The following is a 15,296-nucleotide window of genomic DNA, read 5'->3' as shown; positions in this document are numbered from 1 at the left end:
CACCCTCAAGTCATTCCCTTAGATAAGGGGAAATAACACTTTCATTAGCTAGTTGACCAGGCATCATGGTCCAAAACACAGCTTTGATTTAAAGCTTGATTTTGTTGTTAAGGGCATTTTCTGCTTGCTATTCCCTCAAAACATTGCTTACTGCACCTTTAAGTGTGTTTTGAAATGCATATTGTGTCTATGTGTGTGTAGTTTACTCTATTACAAGGACACTGCCTGTTTTTCTTCTGTCCTCCTTCTGTCCCTCTCATTTCTATCATGACACGACACATTTTCTCCCTCTTTCTTTCTCTCTTTTTTCATCCTGCTCCATTTCTTCTCTTCACTGCCTGGTGGAGTTGATGGAGAGGATCATTTTATGAACAGCTGTGAAGTTCAGACTTTTCTTTCTTTCTTTCTTACTTACTTTATTTATTTCTGTTTTCTTTTTCCTAAACCCCTTCTTCCATTCGCTATTCACACAAGCATTCACAGCAATGTGATGTAAGAGAAAAAAATAGGGATAAGTAGAGGGTGAAAGAGAGAGCTTGGTAATTAAAGAGAGATAGAGAAAGGAAGAGTGTGGTAGCCTCTGGTGACCCATCTGTCTCTCTCTCTTTCCTTCTCATATTATCTGTAATAAACTTGACTGCACCTTATTCAGTCTCCTGTTTAATGTTGCAGCTCTGAATTCACTCATAACAGCACATACACACACACACACACACACACACACACACACATAGAGAAATACAATTGTGTATAGGCAGCAGGAAATTACATGTTACATTAGTCATGTGACTCCTGAGATCCAGTTACTGAAGTCAAACCTTCACCCAGTGAAGCTGTAATATTTATTGTACACTTCATTTAGAACAGTATTGTTAACATCTATTGTTTTATCAATCAAAACAACCTGTTTTGATTACTGTAAAAAGGAAAATATTCCTAATATATTTCCTAAAAAATTGATACATTGTCTTTCTTTCCATATGATGAACAAAGTATATCAGTGACTGTACCCCTCCACCTCCACGAGTGCCCCAGTTTAGCAACCAAGCAAAACCAGCTCTGCCTGCCACCCCATCAGTCATCATACACACATACACACACGGTGTAACACTGCAGGCACAAATAGAATCATGTCAGATAGCACAGGGCCCAGGAAATATGAAAACAAATAGCCCTGTGTTTGGCTAATAGCTGTCATTTTAGCATCCACCCTGAGGGAGGAGAGAGAGAAGTGTGTCTGTGTCATGTGTACAGACGGTAATGAGGTGAGCAGTGAGAGGCTATTCCTTTACTGCCGCACCGCTGATGAGGAGAGTAGTCATGTGGGACGGAGGGAAAAACACATCACAGTGCAGGTCTCTGCCTTATTGTCTTTTTTTCTCTCTTTCTTTATTTTTCTATATTGCTTTTTCCTGTTTGCTAACTATCTCTGTCCCTATCTATATATTGTTTTAACACTTAATTGCAATAGTTGAGCCAAAACCTAATTTAAGGTGTAACTTATTTGTTACATGAAAATGTGCAAGTTAATTAGTTTTCAAATAAAAAGCAAACTGTTTCATGATGACTGACCGTTCTCATTTTGGTTCAGGGCAATGTTCAATAAAATTATTTTCTGGATACAAGAGAATTGAGTTCCACAAAAGATTAGTTTGATTAGCTATTTCTTTCAAGATATTTAAAGCTAGCAAGGTAAGCTTCATTTTGTCCAGCTGAAAAATTAAAGTCTCTCTTTTGTGTGCTTTTTTAGAGTTAAAAAGTTTTCCATGCAGACATATTTAAGGAATAGTTCACCCTAAAAATGAAAATGTTACCATCGTGCACTCACCATAAAGTCGTTTTAAAGCCATTTCACTGTTGGCAAAAGCCATTGGTTCTTGTGTGTCTTAAAAATTCCAAACAGAATTTCCAAGGAGAATGGCTTAAAAAGTGATTTCTGTGACTGTTATGACTGTTATAACATTTCAGCCATCCAGAGCTCTCACATTAGAGGGTAAAAGCCCCAATATACTTCCGGAGAAGTTCTTCGTTCAGGGGTAAAGATGTTCTAAACAGTAGAGCAATGGTATACTGCATATCTTACTTTGGGCAGATGTGTAAATGGCTTTCGCTGCAGATAGCAGAAGAGTGAATGGGCACTTGAGAGTATTTGAGTAGATTTGATTCCTTTTGTTGAGTAAAAAAAAAAAATGCATGCTATATTCTTGGACAATGCCTCTATGTGAACAATCGTACAGATGTAGGTAAATTTGCACCAGCTTGATAATAACTCTACTCGCTGGTGTGTTCATGTTGACTAATTTTGGCTGACTGAACAACGTGACAAAAATTAGCTGTTGGCCTCAAGTTAGTTGGAGCTCAAGGTCACACCTACCGATGACGGACCAATTGCAGTAAGAAGTTGTATAGCAGCCGGTAAGAATTTTTCCAAACAGTTCATCCAGACAAGCTGTTACGAACCACCAAAATTAGCTCAAAACACCTTCTTTTTGGCCAGATTTTGTTCTGTGGTTTCTTGGTATGTACAGCATGAATACGTGTTCTTTATTCATTACATCTAGTGTATTGTGATTCAAAACATTGATACATTGTGATTTTTTACTCATTCATCTGCATTGGACTTCCACAATGACTCCTGCCTTATTGTAAGCATAGACAGATGTGCTGTGTCTGTTTGTGGGCTGGTTATTTAGGAACGTGGTCAGTTAGGTCAAACTGTATTGAGATTGCTTCTCAGTTTCCATGACTAAACAGCACCGGCTTTAGCACGAGAAGCATCACTGTGGAAAAGTTGTATGTGTGTGGCTTTGCTGAGCTGCAATGTAAACTAAAGCCTATATGCTATTTTTTATTTTTAAAGGAATGATCCAAAGTTGTCCCGCCCCAACCTCATGCTTCAGTAGAAAATGCTTCAACACACCAAAGGAAACTGTGCTTGTCAAGGCAGAACATGCTAAGTTTGAAAATGCATAAGAGATTTCTGAAATGTAAAATTACTGTGGTATTGCTTTAGAAGACTTAAGAGGAGTCATACAAACTGCATTCATGGTGGTTTTTTGGTCCTTTTAGGAGCTTGGCAGCCACTGATCTTTGTCTGCTTTTGTTTTATGGAAAAGAGTAGCTTGGACATCTCTTTTTCCATTACACAGAAGAAAGTATTTTGGGTTTCAAACAACATGAGTGTGATTAAATGATGATATCAATTGTATTTTTTGATGAACCATTCCTTTAATAAGTGTATGGTTACTGTCTAGACTTTGTACAACTTTTGCATACAGAAAACATAATGTGTCTTCTTCACAACTGATTAACCAAGGGATACTGTTTGCTTTAGTAGTGTCTTTCCTCCTCTTGGTGAATGAAGGGCATCAGCTTGAAATAACCCTACATGTGTGGTGCAAGCAATAAACCAGCATATGCGTGTAAGACTCATTGTTCAGTGACACTCAAACATGTTCACATGGGGTGAAATAAGTTTGTTTTAGCATTTTTGCTTTAGGAATTTAGACTCATGGTTTCCAGAATTTGGTCCACCCTAATTGGACCTGAAAGACAGAGTGGTTCTTATTTCTGATATGTTGAAACATGTTTCGGCTGTCAGTAAAAATGTTTGTTTTGGTGTAGAGGAGTACAGTGTGTTGTTTTCCTCTTAGACGCAACCTCGTTTCTGGTGATTCCATCATGTGGACCTGGAAAGCTGCTGATGCACAGGATACCAAACCTCCCCTGCTGAAAGCTTGGACCAGCCGAAGGTTGGTCTTCCAGCATGGCCAATCTGGTTAGACTGGTCTGTTTTGCTGGTTTAGAGGTGTTTGGGGCACTTATCAGCTGGTCAGGCTGGGACACCAGCTGCAAGACCAGCTAAAACAGCTCAACACCAGCTTAGCCAGGCTGGAAGATGAGGTAGACCAGCTGAAGAGCAGCTTGGCCAGTCTGGGAGACCAGATTATGCTGTTTTGTTTCAGCAGGGTCTTTAACAGAACACTAATTATCATTTATGCACAAACCACACACACACACACACACACACACACACACACACACACACACACACACACACACACACACACATAAACTGAACTTTATGTATATTGCACACTGTTGTCCAACACTGAGTTCCTGCCTTAAGACCAATAAAACTATCATTTACTGGAGAGCTGTCTCTCTTCTCATAACAGTAAGAGAGAAAGAGAGAATGTATTAGCTGGCCTTGATCAACCCTATGAACACTTTGTGTCACAGAGGTGGTGTAGCTTTGAATTTTGGTACGAGAGAGTGAAAGAAACAGAGAAAGTCTGATAAGAGTCTGAAAAGCTAATCAAAGAGCTGGTATTATGGTGGGGCTGTACATTTAATCACTCTAACATGCCTTTCCTTTCCCGCCCTTCTCGTTCCTCCCAAGCCAATCATATTAAAGAAAAGAAGAACTTCCACCAATAAAAAGTCCTCTAATGGAATGGACTGGAATGCTAATAGGCCCATGGGGGACGTAAAGGAGTGGAGCAACTGGATCATATGCTCCATCTAAAGACTCTTCATCCCACTAATGCAGGGAGCAGAGAGCAGTTTAACTCATAGACAGATGAGGAGAGCATTATAAGTGCTCCAGACCATTAATTCATTAGACTGACATGCATCTAACTGATCACTATAAGGAAATCTCAGTCACGGCAAACACTGGGAATACAGACAATTTTTGTGTTTATTATAGCATCAGAAAGATTAGATTTGATAGAAAAATGCTGTCACTTCAATGGTCTTAAAGAGCTGAACCCTATTAAAGGGGCCATATTCTACACTTTTGCATTTATTTTATTTTGTTCTGCAATCCAAGTATGTTAGCTGGAACGTCAACATTCAGTTTCACATGACCATTGCCCCAACTCTCTCTGATCCTTCTAATTAAATGGGCTAATTTTGCTAATATACTAGAATTTCCACAAACTGAGCCATTGGATTAGCCATGCACCCTTTTACCAAAACCCTGCACTCCAAAGATACCAAATGAGCTTTATTGTGATTGACATGAGCAGAAATGGTTGTCAAAAACAACAGCAGCAAATTGCACCCTCAATTGACAACTGTTATGAGCAACATGGTATAAATGTGGCATTATGCCTCAATAATTTGATGCAACTACAATACTATGAGAACATGCAAAATGATTGTCTGGCAGAGAGCATTATAGACCGCGGCTCGCGGATACATTTTTGCTTGTGGTTTACGTAGTCTAGAGCTGTCACAGAGACCAGTGAGATATCTCAGGATGTTTATTTCTTTAATATCTTTCAGGGAGTAGTACACTTTTTTGCATACATTTCCATGAAAAAAATGCTTACTTTTACAGAAGCATATATCATTGCTTAAAAAAATCTGTGCTTATAGTAGGCTTGTCTTGAGAGATTTACAAGTTGTGGCTAAATATAAATGTCTTTATGGAGAAAATTAATGGTATTTTACTTCCAGAACCCAACCATTGCTTTCTGTTTCTGAATCCACAAACAAATAATACATTTTTTTAATAAAGTCCTGTCATTACACATGCCCATACGTCCATTATGAGGTGTAAATGAGCTTTTCACACATGCACACCTGTATGCAGTGCAAAGGTACATTTCATCAAGCTGTTGAACATGAATGTTAATGCTAGCAGTACTCACACAAGGTCAGCACCTATGAGAGGCAATGCTGAGAATGTAAAAAAAAAAAAAAAAGAAGCATATTTTAATGTATTATTTAGGACAACTGGTAATTTGACATCTCTGTTTCTCACTTTGTGCATGCACGAATGTGTACAGAAAGGTGTGGCCTTTTTTAACTTTGTAAATTAAGAAAAGGTAGTGTAAATCAGTATGTATTTAAGCATTTGAAGTGGGTTTCAGTGGGCGTGTGAACTACATGATCTGTTTAGACGGTGCTGCTAATGATAGGATAGAGGTGATGCAGTGCTGAGTTAGTGATGATGACACCAATGTGTGGGTGTGTGTGTGTGACACTCACTTTGTCTTTAACACTCGCACATGGATGCTAGTTTAGTTTAATGTAACCGTCATGTTGTCTGTAGAATAAACTATTGCTTTTCTTGGTTTTCTGTGTTGAATTTGGAGCCCATATTAACAGGTTAGACATGTAAGTAGCTGCACTGTATGTTTACATGCTAATCTGAGCAGAAAATATTACGTATATACCCATTTATACCTATTTATCAACACATTTTTTGCTGTATAGGCTTTTATAAAGAAATGTATACAATAATGAAGTTAACCACCTACTCATAGTTTACTAGTAAACATGTCTGTCTGGCTTGATTCGTGTTAGTTACAGGTTGGTTAAAAGACACACAAATACTGCTTGCTATTCTGTAAATCTGTCTGAATCCAGATGATTTAATCAGTTTATAGCCTACACAGTTTAGGTTCTGTGTAAATTAATTACCATTTGGATGTAAATGTGATTCCTCTCCTCGTGTATATCAGATTTAATGATGATGAGTATGTAATAACCCACTCCCGATAACCATTTTTAAATGTATGACCATTATCAAAGAACATACTAGAATGTGTAAACCCAGAAATAAATGTATTTTCTGTATAGAGCTGCAGTTTATTTTTAATTTTTTAAGCACTTGAAACAGGATGTGTCTGTCCATCCATCCATTCATCCATCATTCTAGTACAATCAAACTCATTCACCTCTCCTTGGAGCTCTTTTCCCTTTGTACATCTACAAGTTTGTGATGCGCAATCAAGTGTGTTTATTTTGCATGTTGTCAAGGACGGGAGTTGGTCCTTAAGGAAATGTTTGCCTCACAGTGTTTTACTGTTTGTACTCTCTTTTCACCCTGCTGGTCGTTAGCAGCAATGTAATCCAATATCAACATTCTCTGTGTAAATCAGTCTAGTTTAAACCCAAACACAAGAACTGTCCATTTTCCAGCTGCTGTCCCAGATCAGAAGCCCAGCTCTGAATGAGTCTAGAGAGAGAGAAGGATTAGTTGTGTAGACAGTGCCTTGGCATGACAACCCTCCTGTTGCCAACCTGGCTGCCTTGATGGGAAAAGGACAGAGTAAGAGTGAAATAATGGAGTGAGGGGTGAGAAATAGAAGTGTGGACAAGGACTTGAAGAGGGGGGACAGGAAAGACAGCTGGTGGACTTCATCTCACCCTTACAAAGAACAGAAGAGAGAAAGTACAGATGTACTCTAACAGATGGAAGTAGTTTTGTTATTAAACTCTTCTCTCTTGTTTTACTACTAGAACTACACTTTTGTGAAGAATCTATAGTTTTAAAAAGTGTAATAGCCAGTATATCCCCCACCTGCCAGTTCACACACTGTTGGAAAGAACAGCATTAAAGGAATATTTCCCCCCAAAATGAAAATGTGCTGATAATTTACTCACCCTCAGGCCATCCAAGATGTGTATGACCTTCTTTTTTCATCAGAACAGGATTTAAGATTTTTAGGAAAGTATCCCTGGTTTTTAATTCCAAGGGGGGCAGGGTTACCTCTACAATCTAAATCTATAATGCACAAAGACATGCAAACAAGGCCATCGCTCCTTCAAATTCAGCGCCTTCATGAGACCAACACACACACAAATGTACCTCATTATAGGCCTAATAATATTTTTGTGTACAGAACAGAAACCCTCCCATCAATGGTGTGCAAAGAAGGGGGGCAGCATGGGTTCGAATTACAGTTGAAAGTGTTCATACCTATACCCTACTCTCTCCGAAGGTTAGAGCCTTTGAAGGAACATAGCATTGCTGTATTACTGTACCCTCTACACAGTCTTGTGAAAAGGCCTTTGAAAAAGGATTAATATTCTCTCTTTCGTTTGGAACAAACCTTCGAGTGGCGTCCCCTTTCTGCGTTCACTTCAAGGGTGCAAAAATGCAGTTGGGAATTTGCCCCTGGGATCATCAGAATGGTGTTAAATCAGACAAGAAAAGGCACCTGAACACTTCCTACGAAATCAAAGAACGAACATGTGTTATGTAATTTCGTTTTTGCATTAATTTTGGTGGTTTATAAAATTTTGCCGGGGCAAACCTTTAGGAAAAATTTGTACCGGCTCCTAAAAACCTTCTTACTGCCATTGGTCCACATCATCATTAGGTATTACCTGTAGCTCCTCCTACTTGGATGCTGTCAGTTAAGATCAGTCAACATAAACACACCAGCATGCAGTGTTTTTAGCAAGCTGGTGCTAATTTACCGACATCTGCACGATTGTTCACTTAGAGACATTTTCCAAGACCTACGATTTTTCTTTTTGTTGTTCAATTAGTCTAAAAAAGGAATCAATCTACTTAAATACTCTTAAGTGTCCATTCAATCTTTTGTTTAATATGCTGCTTCACTCATGTGCCCTCTGCAGCCGAAAGCCATTCACACATCTGCCCATAGTAAGGTATGCCTATCATCATTCTTTTGTCTCTATTCTACACATTAATGCATTTTTATACACCAAACTTTGCATTAGTAACAGTGTCATCATAAATTACAATAACAGAGTTTAACCAGTGTGTATTATGGCTGTGTACAGCATGTTAGCACATTAGCATTATGAAAGGAATGGTGGCAAAAGTGGTGCTATTTTTGTTTCTTAGCCCAATTTTTACGGCATATAGACATCGGAGCAACTGGTGTTCCTGTCTACCATCGCCAGACACTGCTACAGTGTACAAATCATGCAACAACTAAGCTGCACGATGATCTGTTAGAGAAGCTACGTGATCTCAGCTTGCTGCAGGGAACAGGCCTACAGACCTCGGCATCGCCTGATGCTGAATGAGGGGATGTCGGAAGCGGTGTGCGAGGAAGCAGAAGTGTGGCAAGAGGGCGGGGTTCCATGCTAGGCTAAAAACAAACCCTAGCAGCCTGGCTCTCCCATCTATCCTGCTCTCTAATGTCTGCTCCCTGGACAATAAAGTGGACTACATCTGTCTCCAGCAGACTACGTGGCATGAATTTAGAGACTGCTGCATCTTTGTTTTCACAGAGACGTGGTTCAGCGACAGAGTTCCGTACACCGCCATACAGCTATACGGACGTGCCAACAGAATTGCAGCTCTGTGTGGTAAGGCGTATGGGTTTACATCAACACGGAATGTTGCAAGAACTCAGTGCTAGTTTCTAGTTACTGCTCATCGCTGGTGGAGTTTGTGAATGTTAGAAGCAGACCATTTTATTTACCACAGGAATTCACTATTGTCCTCATAATCAGAGTGTAAATTCCCCCCAGTGCTAATGCTGTGGACTTATAATGCTGTAATGATAGGTGCGAACATGCTGGATCTTGTTTACACAAGCATCCCCGGCACGAACCGGGCGGAGCCACGGCTACTCAGACCACATCTCTGTTATGCTAATCCCAGCAAACAGACCACTCGTCAGATGCTCCAAACCAGTTCTGAAACAGGTGAAAACCTGGCCAGCAGGAGCCATCTCTGCTCTTCAGGACTGTTTTGAGCACACTGACTGGCACATGTTCAGGGAGGCTTCCATCGCCTATAGCGATTCCACCAGCTTGGAGGAATACACGGCATCAGTGACCAGCTACATCAGTAAGTGCATCGATAACGTCACTTTCTCCAAGACCATGCTGAGGACCCGAGGCTCCGCCTTCAGAGCAGGCGACAAGGTGGCCCTATGAACAATGAGGGCCAAACTGTCCCGGGCCATCAGAGATGCAAAGCGCAAACACCCCCAGAGAATCCACAGCCACAGCTCCATAACCAGGAAAGCCCAGCAGCGTCTGTTCTTTCTGCGAAGGCTGAGAATAGCCAATCTCCCACTGCCCATCCTAACCACATTTGCCTCTGCTACTGCTTTGAAAAAAAGTGTTTAGCCTCAAGTCTCACATCTGTGCTAAATAAGCATTTCATTTCATTGAGCATCTCAGTGATGCTGTCACCAGATTTCACAATGATTGACACTGTAGCGAGGTGGCCAGTCCAACTCTGATAAAGCGTCTTTTCAATTTTTCACCGGTCTATTCTGCAACCACTGTGGATTTCTGAAAAAGGGAACTACACACTTTAAAAGTCCTCTATCGTCCCTTCAGATGAAATTACGTTAGCCACCACTAGCTATCGACACTCCTGTGACTCAGCTCATTATAACAGGAGTGCCGTTCGCTTCCAGCGCTCTCTGCCGGTATGTCTCAAGCATTTGTCTGGCACTGAAAATCTTTCTGCGCACTCACCTCTCATCGGCTTAAGGCATGGGCCGGATGAAACCTATTCAGAGTCCAGTCCGCCAGGGTGGTCTAATTTGTCAGCTAATGAAAAAGCACCTGTTAAAAAGGTAATGTAATTTTTATAATTATTATATGATTTATATTGCCTATATGCATTAAGTCCAGCTTCTAAGCAACACGGAACATCAAAATATGACTGAATATTTATTTATTATGATCTAAGCGAACAAATGCAAGCATACAGTACATCCCAAATTTAATTTGTCTGCATGACAGGCAACATGTATAGTAAATAATATGTATCTAAATACCACATACTTTGAAGAACAACATTTTTAATGGTACAATAATTTAATAAACACTTCTGAATCCACAAATTACATTGCCTTTTTTATGAAATGTATAGTAATTTAAGAAATTAAGCAATTTCCCTCAAAATACTAGCACAGACACACCAACACAGTACTATAAATGCAAACCACCACTTGGGCCACTATGCAGAGCCTGCAGCGTAGCTTTAATACAAAAGTAAAAATCAGCTTTTAGACTGATAGAGCTGTCTGACCGACATGTGACGTGACGAAACACAGTTTGTTTTTTAACGTGATGTTTAGGGTAGTTCAGTCTGAATAAAGGAAAGTGTTATATGGAGGTGTTTAAAATAATATTTTCTTTACTTACTACTAAGAATCTCAAACTAAACTTTTAAATATCTTTCAATGCCTTCAGTGCAAACTTTGGCAGATCCAGCAAATAATGCTTCCTTTGAAATGCTTATTACAGTAGCCTGGAAACTTTGTAAACACAATGTTCTTTCTTGGCAGAATGATAAAAACCTGTCCATGTGTGCTTTGATTCCCAGAAATTGTATAAATCCAATTTGAGTGATTTTGAGAAAGCTCATGCTGTTTTAGCGTACAATATGCATCAGGTGGTCAGGATGTAGTGACTGATGCTGTGGCATTTACAGAATATGCTTTCAGAAAAAGTGATATCTTAATTGGCTACAGAAATGGTTGAATGTCTGTTTTATTTGTTTATTTGTTTGATGTTTGTTTTCCTCAAGATTTTGAAGGGAATCACTATCCAGGGGGTTGTGGGTATGATTTCAGCTTCTGAAAGATGCTAAATTCTCCTTCCTGCTTGAACTTCATGCTACCCCTGAACCTTGTAGATCGGAGCCTGGTCTCCACATGATTCCAAACAAAAGCATATCTGTGTAAAGTTCATGCACAGATGGCAAATAAAGCTCTCCTACCTCTTCAAAGCCTTCTCTATACATCTCTTTTCTTTAAAAGCCTCTGGTGAGGATTTTTCTGTGCATGCTCTCATTCTAACCCCCTATTCTCTCTCGCCTTTAAAATAACTCACATCCAGACCCTCTGTTGAAAATAGATTGACAAAGATGCTGAGTGCGAGAGAGAGAAAAGGAAGCCTGAAGGCAGGATTATCGGAGAGAGCTGATTTTATTTCCCTGTGTTTGAAAGCCTTGCTGATGTGTATGAAGCAGTGCCTGCAGTGTGATTGGCAACCTTTTTGAGTGCGGCCTATGATTCGAACCGATGAGTGTGTTAGAATAGGATAAGTGTGGAGTATGGGATAGAAATGGTCAGATCCACAGCAGAAAGTCTGCTACACTACTGCACCTATAAAATGTCTGTCCGGGGTCCAAACAGTGAAGGGTGGTCTAGTATGTATTTTTCTGGATCCAAGGAGGCACAGATGGAAGGTATTCAGTTGGGACAATACTCTAAACTATTGCAACGAGGTCGCACGGGAAGTTGACATGTTGCTACACAATGTTGTGGTACCCTGACATCTACTCCATTCTGCCGAGTTTGGAGGTTGCATTTTCCCACTAAGATAATATTTTACTCTAACGACACTTAACAAAATATGCATTCCAGGTGACTGTATTAGATCATTTGCAACTAAAAACTTGCTTTACAGCAGCTTTTAGAACCACTTTGTAACCATTTTGCCCAGAAACTCGAGCTCATACGTGTTGAACAAAACTTCCCACTTTGGCCACTGGGGGAAGTGGTTAGAATTTTGGTAAGCACTGACAGATTTCAGCTGAAGAACTTTCAATCTACTATTGCTGAATTAATAGTAAAATCAGTATTCACCTCCTGATTTATGTCCGTATAATAACCCACTTACAGGGAACAGATAGGAACAAACATCGTTGAAATATTATGAATGGAACATCCTTATTATGTTACTAGTAGTCAACAAAAGTTCACACAATGTTAGCAGAAAACATTAGTTTGTTCTTTCTTTGAAGTAGATTTCTGTATACTTGTTCTGCGAGTAAAAAAATGCTATATATGTTGGCAAATTAAGATTACATGAATGTTAAAGTGACCTCTAAATATTATCCTACTCATGTTAAGAAAACTGGACATTTTTACATTCCCACAACCACAATGTAATGCTTGTAAAACATTTTATGAACAGACATTTGTTATGACAGTATAATAAGGATTAAATCAGTGAGGTACTTACAGTGTAAGTGAATGGGGCCAATCTGTAAACATTAAAATACGCAATGTTTTAAAAGTATAGCCGAAAGGCGTAAACAATATGCATATTAACATGAAAATTGCTTACTAACCGTATCTGTATAACGTTATAGCCAATTTTACATCTTTGTTGCCATGATGATGTAGTCAACAAACCCTAAAATGACTGTAAATGTTATGATTTAAACAACTTTACAGCTGAAATAATATGAGATTTAACAGAAGAATAAATTCAAGTGCATTTATAAAATTATAAGATGCACATTTCTGCCCTTAAAACCTCAAACAATTGGCCCCATTCACTTCCACTGTAAGTACCTCAGTAACCTTGATTATTTCGAAACCTCGAAAGGACGGACAGGTCGAATTTAATTTTTGTGGTAATCAACATTATGCCACAAGTGCTGTTGATTGAGCCTAACTTGTATTATTGAACCTGGAATATTCCTTTAATTTATGATGGTGGCAAAGGTATGGTTTTGAAATGTTTGTTACCCCTTTGGGTCTGTGGACCCTTGCATCTGTAACAATGCTTCAAGCATAAATTTGAGTTGTGTAAAGATCCTCAATCAGTTCCAAGGTAGACAATCAGGTTAGTTTTCACCGCCCTTGACTCACAAAGTTGAAAGAGTGGTTTTCCTGCTGATTTGCAAATGGAATGTTTTGAAAACAAATATTTTGGGCATATTTGTGGCCCTTTGCATCTCTTGTGGTTTAATATGAGCCCATATGTTTTCTGAAATGGAGTACCTCTGCTCTAGAATGCACATGCACATTAGCTAGACCAACCTGAAAAACATTTTTACCTTTATTTTAGCTCAAATGCAAGATTTATGATACAATTGATGCCATATTTTATAGCCGTATTATAGGCTGTGGCAATAGAGGACTTGCATGTGTGTTTAATGTACAGAGAACATAGAAATGATTCACCAGTCAGGAGATGAGAAGAGCAGATGAAGACATACAGTAAGACAAGCTTAAGAGAGACAACACACACTCACAAATGCAAGGAGAGAAATATAGAGAGAGACTCCCTGCTTAACTGCTTTAGTTTCATCTGCCTGTCATCCTTTTCTTTAATGATGCAGCAGGAGAGAGAGAGAGAGAGAGAGAGAGAGAGAGCAGGAGAGAGAGAGAGAGAGAGAGAGAGAGAGAGATATGGGGGTGTGTTCAGACTTCATCTTCTGGTTTAATTGGGCCTGTGACCTCAGGATGAAGGTTCTACAGTCTCTTTCTTCCTCTTCAGAGAGAGACAGAGAGAGAGAGAGAGAGAGAGAGAGCGAGAATGTGTGTGTGTGCGTGTGCGTGTCATGTTAAGTGTGTTTGTGTTCATTGGTGTATGTTTTATGGTTGGTCGAGAATGGGGATTATTTTGTATACTCTATGTATGCGTGAAGGTGGAGGAGTGCGTATGTATTGATTTGTTTGTTTGTGTGTGTGTGTGTGTGTTGTAGGTTACACTGTGATTGATGGGTTTCTCTAATGTCATGTCAAAGATGTGCCCAAGAACACCTGAAATAAAGACACAAACACACACACACACACACACAGACACACACACTCATTCTCCTCATTATAAATTATTCTTAATATGTTCAGTCTATCAGACCAACACAAACCTTTCACAAACCACCAATCTTTAGCAGTCATCAGAGCTGCTTCATTTAGCTTTTAAACCTTTACAAAATATAAAAAAGTTGTTGGTCGTCTGGTTTCTAATTCTACAATGTCGTGGCTGCGGTTATACTGAAATCTCACTGGGGCAAGATCCAGCTCAACATAGCTCACAGTAACCATTACTTAACATAATAAAATGTAATAGTGTACTAAAATAGTGTAATAATGAGATGTAGTAATCAGAGTAAAGTCAGACATATGACAAGAAACAGATCTACGTCATCTAACCACAGTGATCTCTTCTTCAATGTGCTGTTAGTATTACAATTATACTGTATATACTGTCCCAGTAATGCATTCATTATCTGTGTTTGTCTGTGTGTGTTGTGTGCAGTAAACTCAGGTGATGGTATTGACTACAGCCAACAGAAGAGGGAGAACATTGGAGATCTGGTCCAGGAGACATTGGAGGTGTTTGAACGCTACGGGGGTGAGGACGCCTTCATCAACATCAAATATATGGTGCCCACCTACGAATCATGCCTCCTGAACTAAAGCAGAGCGGAGATCTCCCAGATACAAATAAACATTTACTTAAACACACAAACACTCAAAAATCCCACCAACTCATGCAAACTTGTAAACACACCCCTTATCGTACCATCCTAATTTCTGACTTAATTAAACTCATAAAACAGCCCCCTTGTTTTCAATGGAGTTTGTCTTGGAGTGTTTTTGTGCACTACTTCTGTCTGTATCAGAAAAGATGATTCCACACACAGAGATTTCTGTGAATAAACTACAGAAAAAAGGAGCTGAGGGGTCAATAAACTCTACTGTTAAGTCTGACACACATTTCATTATGAGAAGTTTGAAATCATGATTGTGCCTAAAGACTGCAATGGTAAGATCTACAGCTAGATCTACGGCAATTAGTTACATTTT

The 15,296-nt window shown here is 39.3% G+C and overlaps 1 protein-coding gene across 1 annotated transcript in view; it reads left to right on the top strand.

Annotated features, from left to right (window-relative positions):
* The window catches only part of pacrg (PARK2 co-regulated), a 166,735-nt gene extending 151,690 nt beyond the window's left edge, over nt 1-15,045 (top strand). Inside the window, exon 5 of the mRNA XM_052145400.1 lies at nt 14,746-15,045. Within this exon, the coding sequence (XP_052001360.1) occupies nt 14,746-14,906 (161 nt within the window). The 3' untranslated portion in view covers nt 14,907-15,045. The remainder of the gene's footprint in view (nt 1-14,745) is intronic.
* The last annotated feature ends 251 nt before the right edge of the window (nt 15,046-15,296 follow it).

The sequence above is a fragment of the Xyrauchen texanus genome, chromosome 16 (genome assembly GCF_025860055.1).
Source record: "Xyrauchen texanus isolate HMW12.3.18 chromosome 16, RBS_HiC_50CHRs, whole genome shotgun sequence".
NCBI classification, from domain to species: Eukaryota; Metazoa; Chordata; class Actinopteri; order Cypriniformes; family Catostomidae; genus Xyrauchen; species Xyrauchen texanus.
Note: the sequence above shows the minus strand (reverse complement) of the source record. Positions and strands in the feature narration are given on the sequence as shown.